Source organism: Phoca vitulina, unplaced genomic scaffold (assembly GCF_004348235.1).
Source record: "Phoca vitulina isolate PV1807 unplaced genomic scaffold, GSC_HSeal_1.0 scaffold14, whole genome shotgun sequence".
Classification (NCBI taxonomy): Eukaryota; Metazoa; Chordata; class Mammalia; order Carnivora; family Phocidae; genus Phoca; species Phoca vitulina.
This window is the reverse complement of record NW_022589717.1, coordinates 28,551,618-28,573,351: the sequence shown is the minus strand read 5'-3', so window position 1 is coordinate 28,573,351 and position 21,734 is coordinate 28,551,618. Positions and strand designations below refer to the sequence as shown.

General features: G+C 36.0%; 1 protein-coding gene across 9 annotated transcripts in view; it reads right to left on the bottom strand.

The window, feature by feature from the left end:
* Positions 1–21,734, bottom strand: part of ARFIP1 (ADP ribosylation factor interacting protein 1) — a 122,212-nt gene that overhangs the window by 60,944 nt on the left and 39,534 nt on the right. For 8 of the 9 annotated variants that reach the window (XM_032413013.1, XM_032413012.1, XM_032413016.1 and 5 more), the window contains one exon: positions 2,948–3,056. In XM_032413013.1, the coding sequence (XP_032268904.1) occupies positions 2,948–3,056 (109 nt within the window). Of the gene's footprint in view, positions 1–2,947; positions 3,057–6,328; positions 6,493–21,734 lie in introns of those variants that run through there. The other variant, XM_032413018.1, reaches the window with a different exon arrangement.

The following is a 21,734-nucleotide window of genomic DNA, read 5'->3' as shown; positions in this document are numbered from 1 at the left end:
GTTATCCAATCCAATCACCATTTTAAACAAAGACTATCTCTACTATCCAAGGCACAAGGGTTTCTGTTATATAAGCAAATGTTAAAAAAAAAAAATGACTACTGTAATTCTACTTCTTGATGATCCCAGGAACAGAGCTCTGTTGTTCTGGTTATTACTGTTTATTAATCTTTCATAAGAAATAATCCCATGACACAGGAGATGTGTATAATATATGTAACAAATGATATAGAACCTTCCAAACTGAAATAGCAAAAGACATGGTGCCCTGGTAACTGGGTTTTTTCCCAGCCTTTTCCTTTTCCTTTCATGGGTTATTATCACTTCTCTGTATCTTCAACCCTTTAAACCACTAATTTAGACTAAATTCAATACTAAAATCATTCACTAATATCCAATAAAAAATAATTCTTAAAAATCTAAAATCTTGCTTATTGACTAAATTTTGAGGAATTAGCTCCATTTTACCTCAATAACAGGAATCTAGGAATATGAATATATGTAGGTAATGATCAACACCCCACTAAAACAAAACTCAGGTATCAAGTGTACTTCACTCTAATGAGCTTTGATTTATTCATGATTCCCACTATTACTAATTCTGCAATGTATTTGTTAGGTAGCTTTCAGTATTTGCTGTTGGTAGGCTAAAGTTAAGTATAAGTTCTCCTAAATTTGCTCTAGAGATGGAAAAGTAAATGGTTAATACTTTTCTTGAAGCAACTGTTCAAGTAATAAAGTCATTATTAAGTTATTATTCAGTCATTTTTCCAGAGAGCTAAAAGAGCCCCAAGTCCTTTCACATTTTTTTCATAAGACCAATTTCATACATTTTAATAGTGTTGCTTTTTCTCATGTTCATTCCAATTTATCTGTAAATACTTTTAAACAAAGACACTTAAAACAACTACAACTTTCTGAAAAAACAAAACAAAAAAACAAAAAAACTACAGCTTTCTAATAAATGCTTAACTAATCTGCATAAGGCAGAATGATTCTTTTTAATATACTGATCAACAATGTAACTTATGTTAAAAAAAATTACATAAAGACAATTCAAAGAGACATAAATTACTGCCATTATCATGAAACATATTTTTTATTCCACTTTGAAGGACTAGGATATATCAATAAGCAAGTGAAACTTGTCAGCATTTCCATGCTTACACACAACAGTTTATAATGGTCAGTTGATTTCAATCATTGTATACTACTATTCTACTTAAGGGGAAAAAGATTAAACCAAATATCAGTTAAATAATTTCACTGAGAATACTTAAAACATCTTAATAGTAAAAGCATTTTTATATTTCCTATTGACATTTAAATTTGGAAATTGGTGACTGGTCCAAAAATGGTGTCACATTATGCAAGCCTTTTATCCTTTAAGCACTCATAATTTTAGGCAGTCAACCCTTTCAAAATCAAAGTTATCCCCTAGATAAGATATGCTAGCCAGAATGCTACATAATGACTACTGAGATACTGACACATATGTTACCTTTCTATGGTTTTATTTTTCTGAACCTAAGGATAAAAAGGGGGAAAAATGATGTCACTAGATAGCCCATTCATTTTATAGCCTAGAGCAGAGGCTGTTATTCTGGATTATCCTAAATGCTTATTTGCAGGACCCATTTAGGAAAGAATATATTTCAAAATATAAGTTGTTTTTGAATCAAGTATTGGCTATTAGTATAATAAAAATACAGAATACTATTATCTACAAGAGGGCTAAGGATTGCAAAGGCACAGAGATTTTTTTTCATTTTATGAAATTATAATGAAGTTTTAAAATATACTTCATTGAACATCAAATATACCTACTATTTTAACTATAGCTAAAGAAAAAAACAATTCATTTTTTATCTCCAAATGTTTAAATGGTTTTACTTTCACTCACGTGAAAATTAAAAAAACACCTGAAAAAGGTTATTATATGCAAAGTATTAAAAGGATGCAACTTTTCCCTTATATTAAAAATAGACCTATATATGAAATGTGTGCAGAAAAGAGTTAACATAGCAAGTCTGTTTATCCTTAAAGAGTCCAGCTTACATAATTGGCCTTTTGGTTGGCATCTGGAAACTTATATTTTGGGCCTCCATTCCTAGAATGGTAAAACTGGTTCACTATGCCTAAACTGTTTATACAAACAATGTGGTTTATGCTAAACGCCTGTTTTCCTTCTGGGAGTCTGGAATGTTGGTACCTGCCAGGCAGAGGGTGCCTATACAAGCAATCTCCAATAAAGGCCCTGGGCACTGAGGCTCTAAAGAGCTTCCTTGGTTTGCAATAGTTCATACATGTTGTCACAGTCTGCTGGGGGAATTAAACATAATTAATGACTGCTGTCTAATGTCCTGTGGGAGAAGACCCTTGTAAGTTATGCCTACTTTTGCCAGACTGCCTCAGGCATCCTTTGCCCTTGCTAATTGTGTTTGGTATACTTTCTCTGTAATAATCATCGTCATGAGTATGACTATATACTGAGTTCTGTGAGTACTCTCAGCAAATTACTGAATCTGAGGGTGGTCTTGGGAGACCTCTTACATGGAATGTGTAATAGGAAAAACAAAAGTTACTTTTCTAATTGTTTTGAAATAGGAAATATGTATTTATATAAAATAATACTTATAAATTTTGTGGTTAAAAGCTAAAATAATTTAAATCTGCATTTTTTATATAATTTTTCAGTTTTTACTTTAATATTTTAAAACCAATTCTTTAATAATCAGTGAAATTATGCATATTGATCTATTTATATAAGGAAGACTACTAAAACAATTCCTAAATTATTTAAATTGAAGAGAAAAAATTATGCTTATAAAATCAGTGTTTTATCACAGAATCAAAGGACTTTATAATGCTTTATTAATAAAGATAGCTTTTGATGCATTTCTCCCATCCTCCACCCAGCCATCTTTAAAAATATGTAGGCTCTTACCTTGAAATGCTCCTGCTTCAATAACCCCCTCTTTGGTATTGTCAAAGCCATGAGATGTAATTTGGGTTTCTGAGAGACCAAGTCCAGCTGGTAATGAACGCTTCAAATCCTTGGCAACATTTGAATAAAAGAGAAAATCTTCATAAAAAATCTCACACCACATGGCAGTTCAGCATAATGGTGTCCTTTTACTCACATCCTAAACTATCTTTTTCTCTACTATGTAGAGAATGCTGTTGTGTCATTCGATAATGATGTATAACCAGCAGCAAACTCAGCAAGATTTGCTATTAAGAGGTATGGTGTATGTCAAATACAGAATACTTCCATTATTCTAGAACTAAGCAGCAGGCGGATACTAAAATACAATTTTCAAATTTCTAAGCTACTGATACATCAGAAAAATCATTTTAAAGAACAGAATTAAGAGGACTAAAAAGTCTATTATGTAAAAACTGATGTCTAATACAATCATGATGAGCCTAGCTAATAGTATAAACGAATCATTCACTTGCAATACTAATTTTCCTTTGGTTTCAAGGTTAGCTAGGTAAGCAAAGCTTCTTGGATTTCAATCAGGCTGAGGTAAAGGAAATTTTCTGCTATTTAAATTTATGTTAAACACTGATAGTAGTCAACCCAACTGCAGATTAGCTTCTAATTGGAACTTAGCTGTAATAAATATAATATTCCACATTCCGTCTTATAGTTTAAAAAAAAAGAAAGAAAGCTAAGAAACACAGATTTCCAAAAGTCCTTTCTTTCCTCTGGCTTGGATATGAGGAATTACCCAATTTTACAATCAGAGTCTATGAATGGATTCCATTGGTTTCACACAATGACAAATGATGCACTAAAACAAAAACATGTCTTTGAAATCCTTTCTTAATATGGTACCACATCACATATAATGTACAGTTACAATTTGAAAACTCAGGACTAACATTTTAAATTTTCTAATTGGCAAAGTTTAAATTTTTTTAAAAAGATTTTAGAAAAAGAGAAAAGGGGGGGAGGGGCAAAGGGAGAAGGAGAAAGAGAATCTTAAGCAGACTCTGCGTGGAGCCTGAGACAGGGCCTGATCTCACAACCCTGAGATCACAACCTGAGCTGAAAACAGGGAGTTGGACACTTAACTGACTGAGCCACCCAGGCTCCCTAGCAAAGTCTACATTTAACAGATACATAACTGGCAAATGTTGAGACAAGTTTTTCCTGAGAAGCTCATTAATTTTGCTTAGGCAATTATTCGATTGGTATGGTGGACCCTAATGAATTAGTAACTAATGAAGTCAATTCTCATCAAACAGCATTTGACTTATCAAATTTATCATTTATCAAACAGTATTTGACATAGGTAATTGTTCCCTCCTTGTTGTACTTTCAACCCCCCCAGCTAACTTCAGACACTCTTGACTTTCCTCTTACATCATCTGTTATATTCCACTGTCTCCTTTGCTGATTCCTCCTCATTTCCCCAACCTCCAAATTCTGGAGTGCCCCAGGGTTCAGTCAGAGCACTTTTTCTCCTATAGCCACTTCTTGGGTGATCTAATTGATTCTTCTGGCTTTAAAAACCATCTATACATTGACAACTTCCAAATTTAGGTGTCTTACCTGGGCCTCCCTCTTTAACTCCAATATATCTGATTACATACTTGTTATTTCGACTTGGATATTAAATACGTATCTCAAACTTAATGTGTCAAAAACTGACTGATTCCACAGTAAATCCCCAAGCCCCAACAGACAAAACAAAATAATACCACCTATATTTTCACTCCTTTCAGTTAACAGCATCTCTATTACCAAAATCTTAGCCCAAATCTTAGGAATTATGTTTGATTCTCTCTTATGTCCACATCCAAACCATTAGCAGATTCTATCAGATTTACTCTCAAAACATATCCAGGATCAAACCAATTCTCACCACTTCCACTGCTACCACTCTGGTCTAATAAGCTAGCATCATATTTCAACTGGATTACTCCAAGAACCTTTTAATTGGTCTCCCTGCTTCTACCCAAGACACACACCTCTAAATCCACACATCAACCAAAATTATCCTGCATGCAAAAACTCTCCAATAGCCTCCCATCTCACTTGAAGAAAACCAAGACTGTTAAATGTTCTCAAGGCATTACATGATTTGACTTCATCTCCTACCAGCCTCAGCCTTACAACCACACAGTCACTTCAAACACAAGAATCTTTGTTGAAGAGACTTGTACTTCCTGTTCCCCCCGCCCCCAAAGCTCTCCTACCAGACATCTACAGGGCTTGCTCCTTTAGTCAGAGAGGCTTTCCCCCAACAACGATTAAAATAGCAACTCTCAGGGAACCTGGGTGGCTCAGTCAGTTAAGCGTCCAACTCTTGGTTTTGGCTCAGGTCGCGATCTCGGTCATGGGATTGAGCCCTGCATCGGGCTCCGTGCTCAGCAGAGAGTCTGCTTGAAATTCTCTCTGTCTGCCCCCCCAACTCTCTCTAAAATAAATAAATCTTTAAAAAATAAAATAGTAAAAAACTAAACTAAATTAAAATAGAACTCTCACAACGTCACACTGGAACTCCCTATTCCGCTTACTGTTTTATTCTTCTCATAGCAGGTATCACTCAGTATTTATGTTTATTTTTATCTCCTCTCTCTATATACTGTAAGCTTCATGAAAGCAGGGTTGTTGCCCATTTTGTTTACTGCGATATGTTTAGCACCTGAAATAGTGCCTGAGATATAGATGTTCACTAAATATTCGTCAAATGAATAAATGAATTTGTTGAAAGGACTTGTGATTCAACACCATACAGATTAACTTGGTTTATTTTTAAATTTAATGAGTTTTTGCTGACTCCTGCTGTATCCTAGACTTTCTAGGCGAAGAAAAAGGTAAGGTACAGTCCTTGCCTCACCGGATAGACAAGATATACAAATATTAATGTCAAAGTTGAACTTGTTGCCAAAGTAAAGGCAATAGGTATCAGAGGAATTCAGAATAGGGACTAAATCTATGAGAACCAAATAGGAAAAGAGAAAGTACTGCTTGAGCTCTGGAACTTAAAGGATTTACTCATTCATTGTCCCAACATTTAATGAACACCAACGACAGCTACTGCTCTAGCTACAGATAGAGCAGTGTAGGAACTAGTCTCTGCCCCAATCAGACTCACCTGGGGGGAGGAAGGTGAAGGAGCCTGGTAGTAAACAAATAAATGTACGGCAGTAATAAGTGCTGTAAGTAACAAGTAGTAAGTTTGTTTGTTTGTTTTTAAGGCAGGGTAAGAGAGATACAGAGTGACAGGCAACCAGCTACTTTGGGTGGGCAGATTCCTGGAAGCAGTGTGAGGGAGTGAGCCATGTGAGCTTTATGCCACAATTCCCTTACCAGATGTATGATCTGCAAATATTTTTTCCCATTCTGTGAGCTGCCTTTTAACTTTCTTCATGGTGTTCTTTTAACTTTCTTCATGGTGTTTTAAATTTTGATTAAGTCCAATTTATCTCTTTTCTTTTGTTGCTTATGCTTTTGGTGTTGTATCTAAGAAACGAAAGTGCGTAATCCAAAGTCATGAAGATTTATACGTTTTTTGTTCTAAGAATTTTATATTTGTAGCTCTTATATTTAAATCTTTGATTCATTTTGAGTTAATTTTTTTAAAGATTTTATTTTTAAGCTACCTCTACACCCAACGTGAGGTTCAAACTCACAACCCCAAGATCAAGAGTTGCATGATCCACTGACTGAGACAGCCAGGCACCCCTTGAGTTAATTTTTTAGTATGGTGTGAGGTCTCCATCCAACTTCATTATTTGCATATGGATATCCAGTTGTCCCAGCACCCTTTCTTAAAGACTATCCTTTCCTTATTGAAAACTCCTGCTGCTCTTGGTGAAATTCAACTGACCACAAATGTAAGGGTCTACTTCTGTACTCTCAATTCTGCTCCACTAGCCTATGTCCTCCTTATGTGAGTACCATACTGTTTGATTACTGCAGCTTTGTCGTAAGTTTTAAAATCAGTGAGCCCTATAACTGTTCATCTTTTTCAAGACTTTTTTGGCTATTCTGGATCTCTTGATTTTACATATGACCAGTTTGTCGATTTCTACAAAAAACAGGACTTGATAGCGATTATGTTGAATATGATTAATTTGGGGAGCACTGCCACTTTAATGAATTAAGTCTTCTGATCCATAAACATGTGATGTCCTTCCACTGACTTAGATCTTTAACTTTTTTCAACAATGTTCTATAGCTTTCAGTGTACAAGTCTTACACATATTCCTGAGTACTGAAATTTTAAAAATTTTGTTTTTGCATTATTTATTCCTTAAAAATAAATTGGGCTTTGCAATAATGCTCTTGTACCTCACAACTTTGCTGAACTTATCAGTTCTAATAATTTGAAATTGTGTGTGTGTGTGTGTGTGTGTATTCCTTAGGAGTTTCTATATACAAGACCACATTGCAAATAGAAATAGTTTTATCTCTTCCTTTCCAATCTTGATGCCTTTCATTTGTATTGTTGTTCTTTATATCTTATACATTTTGTGCCAACATTCTTTTACATCTAATATTTAATAAAAACATTAAAAAATAGTGGTAAAACCTATGCATACTCAGCATCCAGAGTTTTTCATTAGCAAAACCAAAAGAAACTGCTATATATATAAGAAACTGTCAATGGAGGTGACAGGTCTACCCCAAAACAGAAAACGAATTAACATTAGTTTTACCAGGGACATCTCTTTGAATTGGCCTTAAAAAAAGGTACCTATTCCAATATGTTATCCAAGCAAAGCTATAACAATTTTTTTTAATTCTAAAAGTCTTATTGCTAATCATTATGGGGACAAACAAAAAAAATAAACATAAAATAACAGCACAATAACACAATAATAAATACAAGTAAGCTGCAAAGATTTATTCTTGCTTTCTTCATCCCAATTAGAATTCCCCATGTAATTATCTTTTGAATTTTTATGGCATATTTTAAAGATGCTTATCAATAGCAAAGACTTTTTTTTTTTTTTAAGATTTTATTTATTTATTTGACAGAGAGACACAGCGAGAGAGGGAATACAAGCAGGGGGAGTGGGAGAGGGAGAAGCAGGCTTCCTGCTAAGCAGGGAGCCCGATGTGGGGCTCGATCCCAGAGCCGAAGGCAGACAGATGCTTAACGACTGAGCCACCCAGGCGCCCCAATAGCAAAGACTTAAATCACTTTTTAAAGATTGTCATAGTCTCACCAAGAACCAACTATTACTAGAAACATGAAAGACCTGGAAAGATAATTCAGACATACCTTATTGGAATACCAGCTTTCCTAGTTAGGGGCTATGTGATCCTGGACAAGTACTTAAAAACTTTCTTAAAGAAGTCCCTGTTTGTTCAGCTGTAAAAATAGGCTAAAAATTACCTCAGAGTTCTATGAAATCTATGAAAATCAGGTGAGATAATTAATATAGGCAAAGCACCCCATACATATTTTTAGGCACTCACTTAATGTTAGGCATCCCTCTCCCTTACTACAATCATTGTTACAACTAATTAATGCTATTGCTAATAATTACAGTGAAAAACATTACTTGAACACTTACTAAGTGCTAGGAATTGTTCTAAGCACTTTAATGTACGTATAGGCAGTCCTCACTTTGCATTACAATGTAGGACTGTAAAAATGATCGAGCAAGCTGAAACCGTGCAAAGTGATTTATGGAAAATATTGATTATTCTGCAACCTTCAAAAATTCTTGTCACAATGTTAAAGCTCTTTCCTTGTTTATGTTAATCAGTGAGACTTCATTAAGTTCTTCCGGATCAAATCTAGAGTCTCTCCAACAGTGGCAGTGTCAATCAACATCCCCTACAGTCAGCTATTTCTTCCAAAACTCCATCTAGGCTTGATATGAATTTCACTTTTTCCTGTGTTATCATTTTTCATTTCTTTGCTGGACTTCCATCTTTATTCACCCATTCCCTTTTGATCATCCACTTTTGGAAAATGTCACATGGGTTTATGACCAAGAGACAAGAAGGTAATACTACTACATGGTTTGCTGTCTGTATGAACTGAATAACAGGTATGGCAATGACCAATCACCAAGAGACTTTGAAAGAAGTGACATGATTAGTCGATAATCATGATTCACCTCTGTTATTCACATAGTGATTTATGGACTCCAGTGCTAGCAGTGAAGTTTGTCCTTTATTCAATTACAGTTAATATACCATGGAGACTTAAATCTGAGATGTGTTTTTGGGAGACTGGCATCATTTAATTAAACTGTGGTAAATGAAATTAATGCATATTGAATCTATACAAAACAAGAACTGCTTGTATAGTCTCTCTTTAATCTTGACAATAATGCTAAGTGGTACTATCACGGTACTGTTCTACAGATGAAAAAACTGGGACACAAAAATGTGTCATTTAGTTACTAAGTAGCAATACGGTTAGGACTAGGCTTTAAGAAACAATATGAACTGAATGTATAGTAAATGTAAATAGCTATAAGCAATTTATTAGAGACTTAGAATTTATTTTAGTCTCTACGTTTTCTAAAAGAGTCAAAAAAATGCCTTTTAAAAAACATTATTTCAGAATCTGCTGAAGTTTAAACACTAATGCAAATACATTCTCAACTTGTAATTTCCTAATAGTACAAAAGAAATTAACTCTTTCATCCCTTTTCATTTATTTCCTAATGTCACTTAAAATCTCTTGTCACAGGACAAAATCCTTTTCCTCTAAATTTAGAATTAAAAAGAAAAATCATTACACTCAGCTTTATTTAATTCCTCTTTTTAAATCAAATCTCTGAGTCTGTTCATTTCACGGAATAAATGATCTTTACCTTTCCAGTTTATTTTTTAATATAGTAAATCAGTGGTTTCTAGTTTTAAATATTAATGATCCTTTGATTCATATTTACATTAAAACCAGATCATCTTTTCTCCCTGAAAGACAAATATATCACTTACAAAATAAATACTGTCAAACTACCAAGACATTTTTTAAACTTTGCAAGTTTGGTCATTAAGGTCAACCTATTTTTAGAATGGTTTCCTTGAATGTTGCCTTGCTCAAAGTCTTGATAACTTTTTAGCTCTCTCTAAGAAAATAAGTATCAAAGACACCCCTCAAAATCTGAGGAATAAAAAGCACATGTGGGTGCCTGGGTGCCTCAGTCGGTTAAGTGCCTGCCTTCGGCTCATGTTATGATCCTAGGATCCTGGGATCAAGTCCCACATCGGGCTCCTTGCTCAGCTGGGAGTCTGCTTCTCCCTGTCCCTCTGCCTACTTGTGCTCTGTCAAATAAATAAAATCTTAAAAAAAAAAAAAAAGCACATGCAAACAAAATAAAAATGGCATACAGGTCCAGGGCAGTTGTGTTTGCTGTGTTCTTGGAACTTCTCTGAAAAGAACATTACTCATTTGAATCATCTGTCCTGTCACAAAGTACTGTGTAAATTCCCAGAAAAGAGATACAGTAGTAGTAGTTGGTAAGAGGTTACACAGTAAACATGACGGATATCTCTGATTATCTAAGTTTTCAAGAAGTTACAGGGATGCCTTCCATCTTCTCATGCATGGCCTCTAGAAGAAACAACTAGTTTTCTGAGGATATTACATCTCACTCAGGCTCCTCCCAATGATCTCCTAGGGGTCTTTTACTCAACAAACGAAAGTTCTTCCAGAAAAAAAACCTTTATGTAAAACAGCTGTGAAATCTGACAAGCACTAAGGCCTTTCTATGCCTAAACTGTCACTAACAGAAGGAACCTAACCAAAAGTGGTACAAATGGGTCCATTCAGATTCTGAACAGAATTATCATTTTGACAGCTGTCTAGCAACTGAGTGTAACACAAAGTGATATGGGGTTATGTGAGAGGAACGTAGGACTTGTGAGGTAACATTCTGTATTGTATGAGCTTGTTGACTGTTTTTGTTTTTTTGTAAAATACATATTCTCTAAGTTAATATAATTTAGCCTCATAACTCACAAAAATGTGCCTTTATATGATCCTTAATTTATTTTTTAAAGTGTCTCAGTTATAAGGCTGTGCCTAGCTTAGTAACTTTTTAAATATCTGCTACTGCATTTACCCCTATGGTTTCTAGAATGTATTTCAGCAACAATGAGCCCACTATACCCAACAACATAAAATCCCTAATTTGCATTTTTATGTCACTGACATTCAATTCAAAGTTTAGGACTTAGCAAAGCATGCTTAACAATTATACAATAAAATGGAGTAATCCTAAAGTTAACTTTCTATTAAAGCATTAGGTTAATACTCAGCATTTAATATTTTAAAAACAAATTTTCAAACAATTAATAAGCTAAAACAATAAATATAATGCTTTTGGTAAAAAAGTTTCATGTACATTTTAAGTCCCTTTGAGAGAATACAAAATAATATTTGTAGTAACAGCTTCCATAAAGCTGTGAAGGGGTGCTAATTTTTTTTTTTTTAAAGATTTTATTCTTTTTTTTTTTTTAAGATTTTATTTATTTGACAGAGAGAGACACAGCGAGAGAGGGAACACAAGCAGGGGGAGTGGGAGAGGGAGAAGCAGGCTTCCCGCTGAGCAGGGAGCCCAATGCGGGGCTCGATCCCAGGGCCCTGGGATCATGACCTGAGCCGAAGGCAGACTCCCAACGGCTGAGCCACCCAGGTGCTCCAAGAGGTGCTAGTTTTCAACCAAAATGCCTTCATTTTGCAGATTTTCATGGAGGTAAGAACAGGAATGAGGCTAAAAACATACCTTTGGAATTTATAATTTTGTACAGTAATCTACTTTTGAACTAGTTAGTGCAAAACCAGCAAATAAAGAACACAAAATGTTTAGCCAATTTTGTTATGCATCTTATTAAGGATGTGTTAAGCATCCTTAGTAAGATGCATAACACCACAACAGATAAGCAGAACTAGAGATTTATTAATTAATACTCCCCTTTATGTAGGGTGAGAGGAGAAATTTTAAACAAAGGAGTGATTCTCAAAGTGTGTCCTGTAACCAGCAACAATCTGTTAAGGATTCTCCAAGTACCCTATAAATCACACGAACTCTCTTGTCCCTCAGTTCCCTTACACTATGTTCTCCCTGTTTTCCTCTTATCTCCATCTTCTAAAATGGTCTGCTGTTCTTTACTGGTTCTAGGTTCTCTACAAGAGAAAAGTCTGAAGTCTCACTTCCCCACTTCCCTTGGAAATCTGATCCATCTCCTGTGTCTCTAGTCTTGTCACCCCTGAAATTCATTCTTCAAACTGTAGGCAGAGAAAACTTTTTTATTTTAGGTTTTTTTAATTTATTTGACACACAGAGAGCAAGCACAAGCAGGTGGAGCAGCAGAGGGAAAGGGAGAAGCAGATTCCCCTCTGAGCAGGGAGCCTGATGTGGGGCTCGATGTTCTGGGTGTTCCCTGGGATCATGGCCTGAGTTGAAGGCAGATGCTTAATCAACTGAGCCAACTAGGCGCCCCACAGAGAGAACTTTCTAAAACATGAATCTGATTGAGACCTCCCATTTTTACATCATTTAGTCCCCTTTGCCTTTTAGGTAAAATCCCAAAGTCCTCAACATGATTTTAAGGTTTTGCAGGCTCTGGTCCCTGCTTAATCTCTCTAGCCTCATTTCTCACTATCTGCCCCCACATTCTCCACTCCAACAACAGAAAATTTTCAACTCTATAGTCTTACACCTTTTTCAGCTCCTTATAGTTGCCTCTGATGGGAACATCCCTCACCCTTCTTCATTTGGCCAGCTCATTCTTGAGATTCAGCTTGCTCATCAATTCCTCAGGTAATCTTTCCATGCTCTTCCTACCAGTTCTCAGACCATGCTATACTTGGCCTAGCATATTACTTTTCAGATGATATTAAAATCTGTAAATTAATTAATTTCTATATTCTCTCTTCCTGCCTACTGTAAAAGCTAAGCTAAGACCAGGTTGCTTATCTATCTTGTTCCCCTTTAGTTTTCATTCCTAGCATCTAGTAGATGTAATACTAATACTTGATTTGCTAGCAATTTTCTCAATTTAAACATTCCTCAAAATGGATAAAACCATCCAAAACATTTACATAATTTTTAAAGAAACAAATTGAAAAGTTTCTGTTAAATGTTCTATGAATTTTGGTAATTTAAAATCCCCTTTGTTGGGGCACCTGAGTGGCTCAGTGGGTTAAGCGTCCGCCTTCAGCTCAGGTCATGACCCCAGGGTCTGGGATTGAACCCCACAACGGGGCTCCGTGCTCAGCAGGGAGTCTGCTCCTCCCTTCTCCCTCCCTGCTCCTTCCCCCACCATGATCTCTCTCAAATAAATGAATAAAATCTTTTTTTTTTTTTAAATCCCCTTTGCTGTTTTAACAGCTGCCTAGAAGGAATATCTGCCAGAAGCAAAGCTATTATTCAAACAGATCTCCACATCCCCAATCCTACTGTAAACTATCGCAACATCCTAACCTCCTCGTAGTGGCCTCGCTACCTCTCCACAATTACCTCGAGTCAAAGATGATTATTCTCCAACATTCTGCTTATCAAGGGAATAAAAGCAGGGTCAGCATTTTCTCAGTTCTCCACTGATACTTCTAAACTACCAGTTCTCAAACTTTAGTTTGGGTAAGAACCACCTGAGAACCTACTAAAATTCAGATTCTTCTCAGCTGTCCACTGTGATCTCATTAAGTTGGAATATGAAGCCAAGGAGCCAGAATTTCAAACAAATAAGCCAGGTGATGCTGATTCAGCTAATCCTTTGTCTACATTTTAAGGAACTCTGTTGTAGAGAACTGTTTTTGCATACCTGTACATTACTGACTCCCATCCCACATTTCCTTGTGGGCCACTTTGCCTCACTGCCCTTTTCCCCACCTTAACATGGTCATCTACCTTCTTTCTAGTCAATCTCAAATATTTATTGAGGGCTTTGGCACATCCAGGTCTTCTGCTCTATCCCCAACTCTTACCATTATTCTGGGTGTTCCCAACCTTTTGCATGCCCTTGGGCACACTTTCAGAGAATGAAATGATTCTATGTTCAGTTTGCAATTCTTTCCAAACTGATATATAAGGTCCAAGCTGAGTTTTAATAGCTCATCAAAAACATAGCCTATAATGGCACGGTATCTAGTCTGTTGCTTGCTTTTTTTTTTTTTTTAAAGATTTTATGTATTTATTTGACAGAGAGACACAGCGAGAGAGGAACACAAGCAGGGGGAGTGGGAGAGGGAGAAGCAGGCTCCCGGCTGAGTGGGGAGCCCGATGCGGGGCTCGATCCCCGGACCCTAGGGTCATGACCTGAGCCGAAGGCAGACGCTTAACAACTGAGCCACCCAGGTGCCCCTGCCTTTTTTTTTTTTTTTAATACAAACTGTGAAATAAGTTACTTAAAATGAAATAAAATCTATCGCATGAGCTTGCCTACCTATGTTGATACAGAATGATGGGTGGTAGTAATAACAATCTGTTATTGTGTGTATGATTTTTTTTTTCTCCTTAGTATACTTGTAGGAAGCCCAGAGTTGGTAGTTTGATACAGGTTTGGTAATTTGTAGTTGGACAATGGGCCAAAAAAAGTGTGAGGGCAGATAAAAGATACACTAGACAATCCAACCTATACTTCCGTCTCAGATTTCATTAACCGCTTCATCTTTAATTCCTTTCATCTTTCATCCCCCATTCTACTTAAGCCACCAGAAATTCCCATGGCCACTCTTTGGGACCTTGTCATCACTCAGGAAGCAATACTTCTGGAATTTTAAGTCCAATAACTCACTTTTTGGTCACAACCTCCTGTATCTGTTATTCCACTTGATCAAGTTAGCAAATCTCCTGACTCATCTATTTTCTCCATTTTATCAACACACACACACACACACACACACACACACACAATCTCAGTCTCCTCTCTCTCTCCCTCCTCCCCTCTCATTCAGTCAACAAACATTTAACAAGAACTTACAGAATCACTATCTTTTGATAGTTTTCTGCCTACCCTCTCGGCCTCACCCCCTCCCCATGCCCTCTTAGTCTAAACTTTAAATAGTACTGAAATTTGATAAGAATGAAATCACGTGCCAACCTCCATCAAGGGAATGCTGAATTCAAAGACTTATCACTGTTGGAACATTTGTATGTATCTACATTCAAAACAATTGCTACTAGAAATCAAAAAACGTATTCATGATAAGAGTTTGCTTATAAATAAAGGCAGAATCTACCATCTATTTTATAGGCACAATATCTTGTAATTAAGATATTATATTTATTATATTTATTCACACTTTTCAGTAGAAATTCCAATCCAGAGTTAATTTAAAAGATGTATATGTAGTAAACACATATATTTAAAAACGTAATTTGTGGTAATAGTACTAAGAATGTAGTCTTTATTTGAAAAGTAAATATTAAAATGAATCTAGATTTGCATGGGTTAGACAATCCTTGAAAAACATTTGCCATACCTCCAAAAGGGTCCACAATATACATGATATACAACTGGTAAAAACTGGCCTTTGGAAAAAGTCCCCATCAAATCAATGTTGCCATTGATGGAGCTACTAAACTTTCCAGATGTGAGTAATGCAGAAATGTGATATTGAATAACATGTAGTAAGGAGACAAACTGTTATCACATGGTATTCAAACTCTAGGACAGGATGGCTGAAGTAGAAAACATGTTAAATTTTTTAAGTCCTTATACTGGAATTCATTCCTTTATTGAGCAACTACTATGAAATCATAACTGTGCTGTGTGTACACTGTTTCTGCCCTTAAGTTGATTGCAATCTCTTGGGAAAAGCAGATAAATAAATGGGCAGTTACAACACTGAGGTGAGGGGAGGAAATATGTCCAAAACAAGTGTTCTGACCATTTCTATTCTTATGTTCCTTCCCCAATCTTCTCCAGACTGCTAGAGTTTATTATCCAGACTGATAAGTACAGGAGAATGGAAAAACTACTTAGTTCAATAAAAGCCTTAGAACAATAACAACAAAGGCCACGTATACAAAATTGCAACAACAACAACAACAACGATGATGCATGCTGGGAAATTAAAGACACAAGATGGATTTATCAAGTCTGAGAGTACAGTACATCTTCCTGTTGTTCCACAGAAGTCTAGAAACGTGTTTTTAGTTCCGGCTTTAACATGTGTTTTCATTCACTCATTTATTCACCAAACATTTAATGAAAGCCTGGATTATCTCTTATGTGGCAGCACTGCAGATAAGGTAATGAATGAATGGAAACATTTTTGCCCTCACCTTACTTATAATCAAGTCACGTAAGCCTTTGGTACAGCCAGTTATAAGGGTAATTTCATCACAACCTCAACGGTCCTTTTCCTCAACTGTAAAATAAAGTAGTGGGATTCAGGGATCTGTAAAGTACTCCTACTAAACTAAAATCCTGTGATTTAACTCAAAACTTGTAGACCAGAGGTTTTTAAGACCCAGGAAACTAAGGATCCACAGGCAGGGTGGAGGGCGTCCTAAACTCCCTAAAACTGAATGCAAAATTTGGTAGTTTTGTGTATATGTACATTTTTCCAGAGAAAAGGTCCACAGGTGGAAAAAACTAAATTATGGGTTTTAGTTTGGGGCTTACCACAGAAAAAATTTTGTTTTAACTCTATCTACTAAGATAATTTCACTAAATCTGCCAAGTATAACTTAATTAACAAGAAGTTTCAACTTCGTGGAGCTCATATTTGCTTCTTTAATTCATGTCACAAATTGCAAATGTTTTTAATCTAATATTTTGACCAGCACTTTAACAGAAAAAGTAAAAATAATACACAGTTTAGAAGTCAAAGAATAATTTGTATCCTTCTAAGATTAAACTTTACTGATCTTTAAAAAACAAGAATTTTTATTTAGAAAAAAAATTTTTTGCTGTAAAAAAACTGTGATAATATTAAGACTAGTATTCTACAGTCTCTCTATAATAGTTGTTGTCCCTTATCTTAAGAAAAAGAATAACAAGCCTCAAAATATTAACATATGTTAAGTTGCTACCAGGGGATTTTTAGGACAAGCTCTTTCATTACAATCTCTATTAGAATGTGAATGTTGAGTTAACATCCAACCAGGGCCTCCTGTAGGACAGACTAAGAGGGGAAACCAAATGAAGAATGAAACATCTGCAATGAGACACAAAAACCAGGACAGAAACATTCACAATTTCACTGCCTGTGCCACAGTGACACCAACTGGCCAGTCAAGATACGACAACTTGATAAGCTACCATCCTAGTTTTATACAAGATTTTGTATTTTTTAAAGTGCATTATGCAATATGCTTTAAATAAAAGCCATCAAATGATTTTAAACAAACAGGTATAAAAGGGAGATGTATATAAGTAAAATTTCTCAGAAAACTCTAGTTATGATCAAGTTTTACATGAGACATCTTTACTAGTCTATAAAATACAGTCTAATGCTAAGTAATACATTTTCACTTATTTTTCCATATGAACTTTTATCAATATTAAAATATGAACATAAACCTGAGGTTAAATGCAATTTTCCTTTTATTGCTCAGGAAAATAAAGGATGGAAAGTATGACAAAATTGAGGTAAATATGCCTACAAGATCTTGAGTATAATTTATTCAAAATGGTCAAAAGATGCTTGTTTTCACTCACAGTGAAAGGGGTCACACAGCCAATTTTATTTTAATTCAAGGATATTAAATATGTAAGAGGCTCTTGTGATGAATATATTTTTAATAAGAGCAGGTACAAACAGAAACAAGTTTTATGATGTTGAATTTCTTCAGGGAGGTGAAGTGGGGTGTACTACTTGAAGTAGATTACTGCTGCTTCTTTTTTTTTTTTTAAGATTTTATTTATTTATTTGACAGAGAGAGACACAGCAAGAGAGGGAACACAAGCAGGGGGAGTGGGAGAGGGAGAAGTAGGCTTCCCGCTGAGCAGGGAGCCTGATTCGGGGCTGGATCCCAGGACCCTGGGATCATGACCTGAGCCGAAGGCAGACGCTTAACGACTGAGCCACCAAGGGGCCCCTAGCTTACTGCTTCTTAAGAAACCTTGCCCACAGGTAAAGTTCACATCCAATAAAAGGAGACCTCCAGGAGAACATCTTTTTTCCTTCTCTTACCATCCAAAAGAAGTGAAATAACACTGCAGGGGAATGTCCAAAAAGAGGATTTGACATTAACCAATGAGTAATTTACAAAGCAGCAAGTCAGCTGGCTTTGACCGCATAAGCAAAGAGCTTATATAGATAATGTTATGGTTTAATTCACTTCACTCAAATAAGATTTGATTCTAAAGTTAAAATTTGAAAGGATAAAAACTTTTTTCAGTGCCACTCAAAGGCAAATAAAGGTTCTTATTATTTAAATCTTTTTTTTTTTGATTTTGAGAGAGAGGGCGCAAGAGAGAGAGCCAGTGGGTGAGGGGGAGGGAGAGGGACAAGTAGACTCCTTGCTCAGCCTAGAGCCTGCCTGAGACAGGGCTCTATCCCACAAACCTGAGATCATGACCTAAGTTGAAATAGAGAGTCGGACACTTAACCGACTGAACACCGCCCCCACCCCAGACATCCCACAGCTTTTAAAAAGATTTTTATTTATTTGACAGACAGAGGGGGGAGAGCATGTGTGCAGGCGAGTGGGAGAAGGGACAGAGGGAGAGGGAGACAGAATCTCAAGCAGACTCGCACTCAGCACAGAGCCCTATGCAAGGCTGATCTCAGGACCCTGAGATCATGACCTGAGCTGAAACCAAGAATTGGACGCTTAACTGACTGAGCCACCCAGGCGCCCCAAAGGCTTTTAAAAATAAAGGTTCTTAAGTAAAGAGTCATGAATAAGTTTAAGGCAACCCAGAAAAAGAACAGAGCTAGAAGAATTAACTACTAGGTATTAGGGTTAAACATAATATGTGTTCCAGACTTAATTACTGTAGTAATTAAGTAACAGTGTGGTATTATTACAAGGATAATATAAGGATAAAAGACCAAGAAATAAAACAGAGTCCAGAAATAGAACATATATATGATTACCTGATTAACAGCAAAAGCTTCCAGTGCAGAAAGGACAGTCTCTTCAATAAACAGTGAATAGCAAGTAGATATTTATATGAGGGAAAAAAAAAAAGAACCTTGACCCCCACATCACACAAAAACTAATTCAAGATGAATCACAGAGCTAAGTGTGAGAAGCAAAACAAAAAACGTTTAGAAGAGAACAGGATATCTTCATGATACTGGGATAGGCAAAGATGTCTCGAAAGGGTCACAAAAGTCACTAAAAGGAAACATTGATAAATTGGACTTCATTAAAAATTACCAACTTTTGTTCATCAAAAGATACCATTAACAGAGTGCAAAAGCAAGTTACAGACTGAAAGAAAATATCTGAAATATATATATCCAAACAAGTGACTTAGGATATATAAAGAACTCCTACAAATTATTAGAAAAAGGCATGCACCCAACAGAAAAATGGGCAAAAAACTTAAAAAAGGGCTTCACAAAAGATAATATTCAAATGGTCAATGAGAATATGAAAATATGCTCAACGTCATTAATCATTAGAGAAATGCATAAGAAAATCACAGTGAGATCCATTATGCTTCCATCAGAGTGGCTAAAATTAAAAGGTATGAGAATACTAAGTTTTGGTAAGGATGTTTAACAACTAGAACTCTCACTCATTGCTGGTAGGATTGTCAACTGGTCCAACCACTTTGGAAAATTAGTTAACAATATCTACCAAAGCCAAACATCATGTATCTGGCAATTCCGTTCTAGGGTATATACCCAATAGAAATAGGTGATCATGTACACCAAAAGACCTGTACCAGAATGGTAACAACAGCTTTATTCATAATAGCCATGGACTGGAAAAAACCTAGGTATCCATCAATTGAAGAATGGATACACAAATTGTGGTATATTAACACAATGGAAAACTACATTACAATGAAAAAGAATGAAATACTGCCATAAGCAACAGTATGAATAAATGTCACAGAAATAATGTTGAGTGAAGCCAGTCAAAAAACAGTACATACTGTATGATCCCATTTATTTGTAGTCAGGAACAGTCAAAAGCAATCTATGATATAAAGTTAGAGTAGCAGTGATTACCCTGGGAGGGAGGGAAGTATATTGCCTCTGAAGAGGGCAAGAGAGCCAGTAAAGTCCTGGAAATGTTCTACATCTTGATGTAGGTGGTGGTTCCACTTAAGCTGTACACTTAACATTTGTGCTTTTTTTTTTAATCTATGATCTTGAGGGTTTTTTAAAAGATTTATTTGAGAGAGAGAGAGAGAGAGAAGCGTGCATGAACACATGTGCGCAAGGGGAGGGGCAGAAGGACAGGGAGAGAAGCAGACTCCCTGCTGAGCATGGAGCCTGACAGGATGCAATCTCACAACCCTGAGATCATAACCTGAGCAGAAATCAAGAGTCAGACACTTAACGGACTGAGCTACCTATGTGCCCCATTAAAATTTCTGCTAATACTGTGTATAAACTATAAGTCAAAACAAAACAAAATGAAAACAACAACAAGAAAAAGAACAGGCTTAAGGTGGCAGGTGAATCTCCAAAACAATTCAACATTTTGTACGTACTGCATTTTTCTTGGATGAAAGTCATTAGACTGCCTATTAGAATATCAACTCCCTGATGGCAGGTATTTTTGTCATTTTTATTCACTACTGTATCTCCAGGCATGGTACACAGCAGATATTTGATAAATATTTGCAGAATAAGGTGCACCTGGGTAGCTCAGTCGGTTCAGTGTCTGCCTCCAGCTCAGGTCATAATCCCAGAGTCCTGGGATCGCTCCCTGCTCAGTGGGGAGCCTGCTTCTCCCTCTCCCTTTCGCCCCCACCCCCCGTTCATGCTCTCTCTCTCTAATAAATAAAATCTTAAAAAAATATATTTGCAGAATAAGTTTGCAAAAGGAGCTGTTAAGCAAAAGTAAAACGAAGCAATCATTAACTAAAATCTTGGTATAATGAGTTATTTGAATTAACAGAAGTTTATAAAGTAATTGCTAGAGTCTAATGCTGGTAACTTGAATTAGCTTATTATGCAGGTGTGTCTTAGTACTTTCAAACACAAGAAAAACTAAACTTGAAATGAAAATTTCTTGTGTGTTCAGAATTTAAGGTCTCTTCCTTCTGTGAGTCACTCTATATTAGGCCACAGGGGCTTAGAAACCAAGTTAAAACACTTGCAACTAAAATAAACCTCAGGTTTGAAGACACATTCATTGCTTCCAAAAAATTGCTAAGGCAAAAATAAGTGAAATTCAATGGAATTTACTAAAATCAACTAAAACAATCTATCTAAAACTTGTTTCTCCTCAACCCTCGGGGTCATCTGGCACCTAGCAGAACAGGCCAGGGATGCTGCTAACCATCCTACGTGCAGACATCAGCCCTCCACAACAATGAATTTATCCAGCCCAAAATGTCCATAGTGCTGAGATTAAGAAATCCTGATCTAAAATACCACCTTATGTTAAAATAAAGGATTTAAAAAAATAAAGGATTTTATTAAGCATATGAACTAAAGAGTCTTATTTAAACTATAAAATAATTCAAGTTTCTTTCAACTATTACTTTTCCAAAAATACGAACACTATATTTTTAAAGTTAAAATTGTACAGGGGCAGCACCTGGGTGGCTCAATTGGTTAAGCATCCGACTCTTGATATCAGCTCAGGTCTTGATCTCAGGGTTGTGAGTTCAAGCCCCACGTTGATTTAAAAAAAAAAAGAAAAAAGTAAAG